General features: G+C 44.4%; 1 protein-coding gene across 9 annotated transcripts in view; it reads right to left on the reverse strand.

Moving 5' to 3' along the window:
• RIMS1 (regulating synaptic membrane exocytosis 1) overlaps positions 1-13,585 on the reverse strand; it is a 2,255,956-nt gene that overhangs the window by 80,441 nt on the left and 2,161,930 nt on the right. For 6 of the 9 annotated variants that reach the window (XM_069235695.1, XM_069235700.1, XM_069235698.1 and 3 more), the window contains one exon: positions 1,452-1,593. In XM_069235695.1, coding sequence (XP_069091796.1) covers positions 1,452-1,593 — 142 coding nt within the window. The remainder of the gene's footprint in view (positions 1-1,451; positions 1,594-13,585) is intronic. The other 3 variants (XM_069235694.1, XM_069235701.1, XM_069235697.1) reach the window with 1 other exon arrangement.

Consider the following 13,585-nt stretch of genomic DNA (forward strand, 5'->3'; position numbering starts at 1 on the left):
GTTGTGAGAAAATGGTTTGTTAGTTGGCTTGGGTGTGAGCCCTTGGCAAGTAGCAACCACAGTCCTTGTCAGGGCGAGGCACAATCCAACCCGAAATTAACCTGTGCTCAACCCTCTGGTAGCTTTGTCCTGAGCAATCAGGCTTAACTTAGAGGCTATGTATACAATATGTGTGTAACACTTCAACCAGTAACATAGTGAAAAAACTAAACAAAAAGGATCCTACACTTAGTTAGAAAAATAGACCTTTCTTCAATACATAAAACAAGACCAATAGGACAAAAAGTCCACTTAGTAGAACCGGAGATATTCATTTTTAAAGATTTTAGTGACAAATAGCCCCAAAGAGCACAAAGCGCCAAATGTGGATATCTGATCATACTGGACCAAGACATAGACATACATTCAGGCTAACTGCGATGAAACATTGGCCCGCTGCAGGGACCCATTGAGGCCCACTGAACAAGATATCTTAAATCCTAGTTTATGGAGCACTGCAAGGAACCACGTTAAAGATGCATTGCGCAGCCAAAGCAATGTGTTGGTTCCAAGATGCAGCAGGGGTGCACTGCGAGGGTCTGTGTCAAGGATCCCTTAAACAAGGCTTGGGAATCATAGATACAAGGACCAAGCTAGGACCACTGAAGTCGAGGATGCTGCATGCAGACGGGGCAATGCTTCGGTTCTGAAGAGCTGCAAGACTGTGATGCAGGGTCCAGCATCAAAGTTGAGGCTGCCGTTGATAAGAGATACGTAGCCCTTTACAGAGGATGAATTGCACAATGGTGTTTCTGAAGGCATGGAGCAGCAATGATGGTCTTTAAGATGGGTCCAATTCACGCAGAAGTGGAGATGTGTCAGTTCTGCTCGGGTTTGTGCCACACAGCAGAGGAGATGCTTCACTTCCTCTGAATCCAGAGTGGCTGGTGGAGAACCTTATGTCCATTTTCAAGGGTCCAGAACTAGTGTGGCATCACTTGGTAGGGTAGACTCACAGATGGCAGAATCCAGGTACAGATGCAAGGTTCTTTGAAGCCTGTTATGCCTCTGAGGCTCAAGATAAGGACGTCAGCAAACTAGCCCTTGGAGTCACTCTGGGTTCAAGTGATGCAGGTCCAGTCCTTCTCACCCAGGCAAGAGGGCAGCAAGTCAGCACAGGAGGGCAGCAGTTTCTTTAGAGCAGCAGCACTCCAAAGTGGCAGTCATTTCAGCAGCCTAGCAGTCCTTCTTCCTGGCAGAGTATCCACAGGTCCAAAACTGTACTGAAGAGTTGCTGTCTGAGGTCCAATGTGTGCTGTGGGTTTTGCAGCGACCTGTGATATGCCGCTGCCTTGCTGGTGAGATGAACAGCATTGCTAACTGCTTATGTACAAAGTGTGAGGCCCCACAACAAAAATGCTGTTTTGAAAGTAAACAGTTCTATAAAGGTTTTTCTATAGAGTATTACTTACTTTCCTTCTGAGCTGTAGCTGTTGATGCTGCCATCCGTGGACTCGCGGCTTGGCTGCCGAACCATTCGACTCCTCATTTCTGCAGCCATTCCAGTTTCTGTGCTTCTTTGTATAGTACTTTTCAACTTCTTGTGGCTAGCTACTGGAAAGAAAAGCAAACTATGAACTTTATATTTGAATAAAATGTATTTTTCATGCCCATTTTATCACTAGTTATACACTTGATCTGAAGCTCATCTTTCACAACAGGAAATACAATAACTGTAGAGGTTAAGAAACATCAACTTCATTTCTTAGAAAGCATATGTGCACAAATCAAACTAATGCATATCTATTAATCAAGCATTACAGTAAGGAAAGGATTTTAAATGACAAGATATTTTTTCAATGTACACAAATTTTTCAACAAATGTAAAGCTATTGTCAATATTCATGCAAAACAAAATCCAGAATAGTTAAGAGCTTGATTGCTCTGATCACACCTTCTGTATAAAGACAGCCACTGCTGCCACAAATTATAGATATGAATTACATATACTCGTTAATTATCACATAACAATGCCAAAATAAAGCTATGATTTAATGTTAAAATGCAACTGAATGTAATTCGCAGTGATGCATTTTTAAGGGCTCGATTCTTGAAGGTATTTAATTGTAGTAAAGTCACCAGTGCAAAGACTCCGCACTCATGGTGGAGTCTCGCAATTAGGGCAGAATCTCTGCACTCAAGGCAGAATTTCCACACTAAGAATTTCACTGTGGAGATTCAGCCCCGAGTGGGCCTCAGTGTGGGGACTCCGCTTTGAGTACAGAGGCTCCTCACTCAGAACTTTACCACAGGCTTGTTAGTCTGTTAGAGACTTCTGCTGCAGATTCCTTAACATTGAATAGATGCCCAAGCCATAACCCCCTGGCATATACGGTTTTAGCAGAGGGACGTCTGGCTGCCAAAATAACTTTATAGACTTCAGGAGGAAGGTCAAAAGCCACCAACTGCAGCTACTCAGTCTCCACGCTTGAAGGCGCAGAGTCGACAGGTTCGGGTGGAGAACTCTCCCCTGCTGATGCAACAGAAGAGCCTCCCGAATGGACAGCCTGACTGGGTGATTGATACTCATTTTGAGAAGCTCGAGATACCAGACTCTCCATGCCCAATCCGGAGCCACTAGGATGACTTGGGCCAGGTCGTTCTTGATCTTCTTGAGAACTCTGGGCAGAAGTGGTATGGGCAAAAACGCGTACAGGAGGCCTGAACTCCACTCGCGATGAAGAGCGCCACGAGCGATTGCCACCCTGGAAACTCCAACGCGCAATACTGCTGAAATTGCAAATTCCCTGCGGAGACAAACAGATCTAACCAAGGCTCTCCCCACTGCTGAAAGAGTCCTTCCACCACCTCCGGATGGAGAAACCATTCGTGATCCACTAGGTATCAACTGCTGAGTTCATCTGCACCACCAGGGTTATGCCCTGTTGTTCCAGCTTTGTCCAGAGACGCAGAGCCTCTTGACAAAGGGTCCATGACCCCACACCACCCTGCTTGTTGCAGTACCATATTGCAGTGATGTTGTCCGTGAGCACCTGCACTATCTTTCCTTTCACAACAGGAAGAAATGCTTTCAATGCCAGTCGGATCACCCGGATCACCCGGAGCTTCAGCAAGTTGATGTGGACTCCGGATTCCGCGGAGACCAGAGGCCTCTGATCTCCACCTCTCCTAGATGGCCGCATCTAGTGATGCATCTGTCACTACTGTAAGATCTGGCTGGGGAAGTGAGAGGAGTCTGCCTCTGACCCAATCGCAGTTCACTAACCACCACTTCAGGTATTTTGCAGTTCCCGCCGAGATCTGAACCATTTTGGTACGATTTCCCTGATGTTGCGCCCACTGGAACTTCAGATCCCACTGCAGAGCCCTCATATGCCATCTGGCATGTTTGACTAACAGGATGCAGGAAGCCATGAGTCCCATGAGCCAGAGTCTGTCTCACCAAAATCCAGGCCGAGACATCATTATCATAACCTAAATATCCTGGACTCACTGCTCGGGAGGATAAACCCAAAACTGCACTGTGTCAAGAACAACCAGGATGGAAGGGAGCTTCTGAGAGCGAGTCAGGTGTGATTTCGGCAAGTTTAATGTGAACCCCAGTGAATGCAGGAAGTCCAATGAGAGCCTGGGGTGTAGGAGCCTTCAACAGCCAGTCGTCGTGGAAGGGGAAGATTGAAGTCCCTAACCTGCACAGATGAGTTGCCACCACCGCCATCACCTTGGTGAACACCCGAGGGGCACTGGTGAGACCGAAGGGCAGCACGGTAAACTATAAGTGCTCATGGTCCATCTTGAACTGCAAGTAACACCTGTGGGCAGGCAGGATTGGGGTATGAAAATATGCATTCTGCAAGTCCAAAGCTACCATCCAGTCTTCTTGGACTAGAGCAGACAGGACCTGAGCAAGAGTGAGCATCTTGAATTTCTCCTTTTTGAGGAAGAGATTGGCGTCCCTTAAATTCAAGATAGGGCCCTTGTTATTTTTTAGAATCAAAAAGTATCGCGAATAACTACCTCCGCCTACTTCTGACATTGGGACCCTTTCTATGGCTCCCTTGGCCAAGACAGCCGTAACTTCCTCGCGGAGCAAGATTAAATAATCCTCCATCACCTGTTCTTTCAATGGAGGGATAAAGGAAGGGAAAGGCTGGAAGGGGAGGGAATAGCCCTTCTGTATGATCTGCAAGACCCATTTCTCCGATGTTATGGTCCACCAGTAAGGGAGATTAAATCAATTCCTCCCTCAAACTGGACGAGCATGGTCTTGCAGAACCATAGCAGGAGGGCTTGGGTGTTGCAGAAGAGAGGGGCTGGATGGCAGCTGACCTCTGGCTAGAGAGTCCTTGACCCGCTCAAGCGCTGAGTCTGCCTTCTCTCCAAAAAGGGCATGTCCATCAGATTTGCCTGGACATCCCCCGAAAAGCTAGTGGTACGCAGCCAGGCGTGGCGACGAAGGGCCACTGTTGGGGAAATCGCCCTGCCCAGCGAGCCAGTCTTGTCCAAACCACACCGAATGGATGAGAGTGTCCACCAAGCTCTCCGGTGTAGGGTGAGGAAACTAGGGTTGTTAGGAGCTGGTCGATGGTGGCGGCCAATTGCCCCCTGTGCTGGGTTTGGACCACGTCCCCATCAGGACATCAGTAAGGGATTCATTAAAGGGTAGCTTTGGCTCCAATGTAGCAACCCCCAGCTGAAGCACCTCTGTCAAAATGTGAGGCCTGATCGGCACTGTAGGCAACACCAGGTCCGAGACCTCAGCCACTCTACGCACCACCATGGCGTATGATGCTCCCTCCTTCATAGCCACAGAAAGAAGTGAGAAGATATCAGCATCTGGAGAAGTATCCAGTCCGCTTCCTTCCCCTAGTTCCTCATATCAGTCCTGCTCCTCTAATCCATATTTTAAAGGGTCCTCAGACTCACTAGAGACTGATCTCTCAAAGCCTTCGGGCTATGGCCCGGCAGTTGGAGCACGACTTTGAGTCATACCTGATGGGGGTCTGTCACCAACATGGCACTATGGCATGCACCACACGGTTTAAACCCTGTCTTCCTAAATGACATTTCCTCGCACAGACATGAAAAAATCTTCGACAAAACGTCGAAAAAAGGCTTGCCAAGAAAGACAAAGGGTAGCTTTATCCCAGACCTACGCTTAACCGGCACGGAAGGAAAAGAACTGACATACGCGTGCCATGGTGGTGCTTTTATAGGCAACTGTGATGTCACAGACAGCTCCAATGATGTTGATGAAGCCATGCGGAGCCAGACGACACTCACAGATTCAAACGACGCCACACATGTGCAGGGTATTGCTCAGCAAAAAGATTCTGGATTCGAAGCTAATGCCAGGGAATTCAAAGGTAAGAAATCTGCAGCTAGTAGTCTTTATCAGATACCAAAACACAGCTGACCCTGGTCATCTCATATTTCATAATTGAGCACACTGCTCATCGATTTCCATACCTTTCATATATAAGTCAGCAGGTGAATAATGCGCCCAATTAAGGTGAGCACTTAAAATAAGGAGGATCTTCATAACCTCAATCTGCGGTGAGATGGGCATGATACATTTTCACTCTTTTAGGGGTTGATTAAATAATATGCACCAAATAGCTCTTACCACAAGGTGTGGTAACATTGATAAAAACATTTCTCTGTTTTAAGTTGTTGCACACCTATAGTGACCCTCCCGGCCGTTATGTCATGGTGGGTGGGTTCGCACATGACACTTGTGTTACACTTATAAATGCATGTACAGCCAATGTTGACTCTCCTGAATTTTGTGAAGAAATAGTGGCAATATTCAGGCACTCAATAGTGGGAAACATGATATTGGGTGGAGATTTCAACTCAAATGGATGGACTCTGAGACATATGGAGGGAAGTGAAGTGAACAGACAGGGCGTATTCTTACTGCTCTTATTTTCACAACACATATTCCAACATTGGCTTCCAGCTCACTTCTAATGTGGTAATGCAATGCAACAGATATTTACTTACTAAGATCACTACCAGACCACTCCCCGGTTGTCCTCTCCTTTGAATTCCCAGACACTGGAAAGACACTATTATGATAGCGCTTCCTGTCCAGTACCCAAACAGACAGGTTTTCATGTCAAAACTGGGGACAACTGTTACTGAATTCTTCACTCCTAACACTGACTCAGTTTAAAAAATGACCACATTGTAGGAAACCTTCTAAGTATATGTCAGAGTCTTCTTGTCGGGTAGGCAAATAGGAGTACCTAAGCCAATATGAACGCAGCTGAAGAAAGATGAGAAATGGTTGATTGCGTTACAAAGGAATTTTGAGACTCATTATGACCATCTAACGCTTGATTTACACAAAGCTCTGCAGGGACATGGGGAGTTGGTAGACAGAGAAAGCTGCTACCTATCGAAAGAAGTCCTTGCCCATAACTATGGGGAAGATGAGGGACCCAGCAGAACTCGTTCATGGATGTTGGATGTTGAGGAAAGTGCATCCAGGTACCGTAATTCACTCCCTCCATCTGCCTACTGGTGAGGTGATAGGAGGGAATGTGGCCATAGTTTGAGAATATACCAGTCTATAGTCCAGTAAAGCTGAAACCCTGAGTGCCGAGATAGATTAATACCTAGAGGGAGTTGCATTTCAGTGGCTTAAAGGGGCCCCCATACAACCTGCAGGAACCAACAGATCCACAAGAGATCAGCCTTGCAATAGAAGGACTGCTCCATGGTAAAGCCCCTGGTGCTGATGGACTTACCACTGAGTCTGAAAAAGATTTCACAACTACGCTTGTACCTAGGCAAGCAGATCTACACAGGAAGCTGGTAACTTAACTTAATATGTCAGTTATTTTAAGACCAGGTAAAGATGTGCAAGAGTGTAAAACCTATTGGCCTCTTTCTCTTTTAAATCTAAATAACACAATTCTGGCCAGAACAGTCTGGGTTTATACCTGGAAGGGCCACACTTATTAACCCGCACACCGTGTTTGCTATAATGCAGGAAATAAGACCTTAAGTTGATGCTGTCTCAGTGTTTCTAGACAGAGGTGTTCAGTTCTCTTGAATGGGCATTCTTTTTTGCAGACCCAAAAATAATTGGTATCCCTCATAATATAATTGACCTAATCAGACTAATTTATAGAAACCCAACAGCTGGAGTCAGTGATAATGGCTATATTTCTGAAATGTTTTCATGCCACAGTCCACAGTGGCACCCAACAGGCTTGCCCTCTTTCATCCCTGCTTTTTGACTTAGCTGTGAAGCACTGGCTTCCTGACTGTGAGTAAAACACATATGCAGGGGTATTGCATTCCCAAACAAACACATCATGTTACTCTATGCCACTATGTCACACTGCTCATCAAGAACTCAAATTCTAACCTGGTGATATTTTTAGATGAGAAGATGAGGTTTAGCACAATGTCAGTTACCCAAATTAACTGGTCAAAATCAGAGAAATTTCCCCTGAAAGATGCGGTCCAGAAACCCAAAACAAATTACCGACCACGCTGGTGTGAGATCACAGTCAGATATTTGGGCATATAAACAGCTAGCCATACTTGCCAACTATGGCCCTGCCCTGGACATATTAGGTGACCCAGCTGAACTCTGAATATTGCTTCCTTTGTCAATGGCAGGGAGAATAGCATTGATTAAGATGATTGCGTTACCCAAATGTCTTAATCTAATTCATATTATTCCTGACCTGCTGAACAGAACCTTCTTCCTAGAATTAAGGTCACTCTTATCCAGACTGTTGAGGGCCTAGTCACAGACTGGGAGGTGAGGTCTTGATGTCGCCCTACGAGAGAGGGTACTTGCTGTCTCCGACCTAGAAAGATATTATCACACTGCCTAATCCCACTATGTTGTATTCTAGTATTAGTCCAGCTGCTGTGTGTTGCACCTCTCAATAGAGGCTTACCAAATAGAATCACAGGAGTTGATGACTAAAGGTCCCAAGCTAATGCAGCTCATCCAGGCAGTGCATTGCGCTAACTGGTCCTGTTGGACGATGGCAGCTCCTGCTGTCAAAATGCCATTATACTTGCCTCCATGCACCTTAATGAACAATCCTGGCTTACCCCAACACTGGATGAGTGTCTGGTGCTGTACTGCCATTTGTTAAATTTTGTTTTGACCAATGACTTTGTGTTTCACCACTGCGCATATTAGTTGCTCAATGTTCACCAGTAGCACATGGTATGTTTTGTTCAGTTTAGCCGCCTATGGGCTTTGACATTGCATTAGTCATTACATTCTGTATTCTGCCTATTGGCTTTGACATGGCATTAGCCATTACTTTCTGTATTCAGTTGAGCCGCCTATGGGCTTTGACATTGCATTAGTCATTACATTCTGTATTCTGCCTATTGGCTTTGACATGCTGTATCCAGTCTAGCCGCCTATTGGCTTTGACATTGCATGCCTATTGACTTTGACATGATGTATTCAGTTTAGCTGCCTATTGACTTTGACATGCTATTAGATATTCTGCCTATTGGCTTTGACATGATATCATATATTACATTTTGTATTCAGCTCCTCTGCCTATTGGCTTTGACATGATATTAGACATTGCATTTTGTATTCAGCTTAGCTGCCTATTGGCTTTGACATGATATTATATATTGCATTTTGTATTCAGCTCAGCTGCCTATTGGCTTTGACATGATATTATACATTGCATTTTGTATTCAGCTCAGCTGCCTATGGGCTTTGACATGATATAAGACATTGCATTTTGTATTATATTTAGGTTAGCTGCCTATTGCCTTTAACGTGGAGTTAGACATTGCAGTTGAGAATCCAAGCTGTGTTTTTGCACAAGATGAACCAAGATGTTTTGTTCTCACAGTAGACTAGACCTGATAAGAGAGAGTACATGGGTGTTTTTCTCTTCGCTTGAGCTTGGGAACAGGAGTAGTCTTGGAGACCTGGCCAGTCTCCAAAAGGCTTGCTCAGTTTCCCAGGTCTGAGGGGAGGGGGCACACCGTTGTAACAAATGTTACAGGCTGCAGAGAGGCAGATTCGAATCTGCCGGACCTCGTGCTGGAGCTTGGCGCCAGCTGCCAGCAATCCCGTGTGGGTAGATGAATCTCTTTCTCGCGGCTGACAGGGGTCATCAGCTTGCAGACCTTAGAAAGATGAAGCTGTAAATAGTTCCCACACGGTGAAGTATTTGTTTTGCTTTGCATTCAATATCTTATAAATATAACCTGCTGTGTATATTGCAAACTGATATATTTTGTTTGATTAACGCGGACTTGAAAGCTACTAATTCGTCATACATAAATATTGTGGTTGGGGAAGAATTAACAACAATAAAAGTCTTCTTTGACCTCAGAAGTGCATTTCTAGTGTGTTATGTTAGTGCTTAGAAACTAGATAAGAGGAAAGCACTACAGGTGCGCAGACCGGAAAGAACTGGATATACTAGGCTGTGGCAAGTTTATTACATTGGTCCAATTTTAGGGAACCAGAGAACTAACGCTCATTGATACATCTGACTATCTCAGGCTGTCAAGCTACCATGGCAGGATGGCACTTGTTTCCAGATGAGAATGCAGAGTTCATACCATTGACAAAGTTGATTACAAACCCTGATGCTAGGGATTTGTGTCCATGTTATATAATCTGTACACTGAATATTGCACCCTGCTTAACCAGAAAGCTCTGGGGAAACTGACCTTGGGACAAATACAGGCCTGGAGAAATGGAAGTATTGCTGTGAGCAGACTATACTCATCTACCTTAATAACAGACATCATTTGGTCCATTTCAAATTCTTAAACAGGCTGTACTTTAACCCAAGCTATTTAAGTTAAAGTAATTCTAACAGGTCTGCCCAGTGTGCTGTGAACCCTGTTTACCCTAGGAATGTCCACCCATTAAAAGATTTTGGATGGAGTCTGTACACACAGTTGAACATATACTGGAAGTAAATGTAGAATGTGTCCCACTGATCACACTATTGGGCTTTGCTAATACACTACAACCCAAAGCAATCAGAAGACTACTGGTATTATTGTTACCAGCAAAAAGCAGACTGATTAGATGATGAATGAAAGGATGTCCACCCAATAGCAAGGGATAGCTGAAGGATGCCATGATTAGTAATGAGAGAGCTGAAAACTATGCAGTATTACAGATCTCACAAAGCCGGCATCAAGTTATATGGGTGCCCCTTCGCTCCTAACTGGCTCTCCACCATTTTGCAAGTGATGAGATTTTAGATAATACATCCCTCTAGAAATAAGGTTTTACTGCTGGTTCTTGTCTTGGCCTAAGCTTTCAACTATAATACCAGCGTGTGGACGATTCACACATTGTATGAATCATTGTGGAATGTGACCTTGTAACTTTTTATCAATGAGGTATTTATCAACCTTTCTCAGTAGGTTGTGTAATAGCAGTACTTAGAAATGATGTTGCTGATTTGCTTTTCAGTTTCTTTCTGTTTCATTTGCACTCTATGAAAATCCACAAAAAAATCTATTGGCCTTTACTGAGCATTCAGAAGCAGAGTCTGACTGACAAACTGAATAGATTGGCAGATGTAATGTGGAACCTTATTAATTCCCAAAGTCCACTCTGTAGAATAGGGAGAAAGGGCAGAGGGTGGTTGGGAATCTGCAGTTAAATAGAGTATTCATCATACAGTGTATTATTACAGGTAATCTGCCACAGATTTCTTGTGAATCCGTACTAAAGAAATACACTCTCCAGAGGTGGGTCTGAGGACTGGACTGTACACCAGAAAGTCTCACAGGACTGAGTGGACAAAATGCCAAGCCTGTACACCCATCTTTTGCTGTGGTGGAATGAGGCCAGAGGTCCTCAGACCAAGTCACAAGGCCAGCGAGGAGTACATATAAACTAGAATTGCTGCTCAGCTTGCAGTCTATCCAAATCCTGAATGACCAGCAAAGTGCTGGATACTGGGCTGCTACATAGGGCACTTGGGGAAACAATGGAACAGAAACAAGGGAAGAAAGGGAAATCGGCTGACTTTGTAGGAAGTTTCACAGGTGACTCCAAATGCTGGGAAATTGAAAACATACTGTCCAGCGTTTCTACTACTTGTTAAGTGGTATATTGGCCTCCACCTTCTTCTCAGTCTCTCCCACTGTATTGTGGTGCTTTGCCAGGCTCGCCTGAGTCACAAATCAATTTTAACGTCTGCCTTTAACCTCTTGTTTCTACAATGGGCTCCTCTGGATTCTACTTCTGCACCTCCAAGGATAATATATTTTTTCTCTTATGCAATGGCAGTATAATTACAACATCTGCAAAACTTAGAACTTGCCTGATATTCATCCAGGTGTTGAGGAAGCTTATTTGTGGGAAACATAAAGGTTCTAATGTTTGCTAATGAGGAGGTTCTCGCCCTCATCTTTGGGTCAGTAACGAACTGCAGTTGCTGCTGTTTAAAAATGTGTATGTTCTCACCTATTACAGGTGCTACATACAGTTGTGCCTGCTTTTAACATGCCAGGATCCTAAAGAAAATGTTTCCCTGATCTGACAGTCAGGTTAAAACAAAATTCTAAGACACTGTTCATTATGACTTTCTGTCTGAACTACAGACTTCCTCTTTCCACCTACCCCACATTTTCTGGGATCCAGGAAACATTGCTAAATCCTTCTTGGTGCCTACTGCTACCTGTCACTCCCATAGTCATGTTCTCTGCAATTAGCTGTTATTGCCCCAGTTTTGGCCGGTTGGAGATAGGCCCCATTAAGCCTATTTGCCTGTGACTGTGCTTTGCTGTTTTGGCCTGCAGTTGCTGCTTCTGTCTGAAAGAGGACAAAGGCTGGACTTTGTGGTACATTCCTGCTTGTGAAGTGTCTCCAAGCTCTGTCCAAGCTTGCCTCCTGTTTTTTGAGTCTCAGGGCCATCAAAGACTTCTTCTGCCAGCACTTGGATTCTCTGGTGAAATTCCTGCCCTCTCAAGTGGTGCCCTAGCCAGTCCCTGAGCCCTTGAAAGGCGAAGCTGGTAGAACAAGGACTGAAATCCACGCACAGGAAACTGTGCATGGAACATTTAGACGCACCACCTGCAACACAGCTGTAAGAACCGACGAGCCACCCACCTCGGGCTGATATCGACGCACCACCTGCATCGCGGCTGGGAAATCGAGGCACCAACTGCATTGCATGTGGAGAAACAACGCAATACCTGCTTGTGGCTGCTGAAAACAATGCAAACCCCACACAGCGCAGTTTTCCAACACCCTGCAGCCGTATTTCTCACGCATCGCTGGGCATCAAAATCATCATGAACCTGCGTGGATCTGAGGTGCCCTGTCCGTAAATCGACACCTCGGTTTCTTGCGGGAGACAAAAACGACATATTGCCTACCTGACTGGAGAAGAAACTACGCATGGCCTCACTGGCGTGTAAGGAATCAACACATCATTGACTTTTCTGACACAAACTCGCCCGTTTTCTTTATTTTTGACACAAACCAGGTACTTTGTGTAAAAACGATGTTTCCATTGTTTTCTATGGAGTAAGATTCTTTTTATTTTGAAAAATCATATCTTGTCTTGTGTATGTTAGATTTTTGTTGTTTTGGTCTTGTTTGATTAAGATAAATATTGCCTAGTTTTCTAAACGTGTTGTGGTGTCCATTTTGTAGTGTTTTCACTGTATCACTACGTGTGTTGGTACAAATACTTTACACATTGCCTTGGAGATAAGCCTGACTGCTTGTGCCAAGCTACCAAGGGGGTGAGCAGCGGTTATCTAAGTGTGCATCTCCATTGCCCTGACTAGAGTGAGGGTCCCTGCTTGGACAGAGTTCAAACTGACTGCCAACCAGAGACCCCATTTCAACGAGATATCTGTCACCATGGTGATGGAGTAACTCATTCGCCAAGATCTATAACTGGCTTTAAGTATCTGTGTTAAGTAGGTTGGAGAAATATGATGTACAATTTTATAGGTGATGCAGACAATCCTGAAAATGCTGCGGCTCTACATTAGTAGCAACTTCAGAGATACTGGTGCTAGTGAGCAATAGTCATTGTTTATGGGTTGTGTAATTAGTTTCACAGATTGATCACATTTGGCAAGCAGTTGCAAAGTAAAGATGCCCTAATTACTGTATTCCTTATTGGCATCTGCATGTTTTTAATCATGGTACGGGTTCCCATTGAATAAAGGTATTGGGGTAAATCTGTAACCTTTTTTGCAACTTAAACTGGACCTCCGAAAATGCCCAAAGTAATTGAATATTTAGGACATCCTGAAAGCGACTGAGCCCACCATAGTAGTACTATCTTACCAGGGTGAGAAAAAGGCCTCATGTCCTCATTTGGTCGTGCAATGTTTTTCCTTAATATTTTATTATTCCAGGAGGTCATGTAGTATACTGTCAGGCATGATTTTCTTAGGCTTTAGCACTTTTGTTGTGTTTAGAGGAGTTTGAAAGGGAGAATATGCAATGGTCACAATACATCTCATTCTCTTTACTGATTGTGTTTAAGTCCTTGCAGGGATAGTCTGTCATACACAATGAATCTGAAGGACTTTCCTTTGCTTACATCCCTTTTGGATTTAACTCCATTATTCATGT

Source organism: Pleurodeles waltl, chromosome 5 (assembly GCF_031143425.1).
Source record: "Pleurodeles waltl isolate 20211129_DDA chromosome 5, aPleWal1.hap1.20221129, whole genome shotgun sequence".
Taxonomy (NCBI): Eukaryota; Metazoa; Chordata; class Amphibia; order Caudata; family Salamandridae; genus Pleurodeles; species Pleurodeles waltl.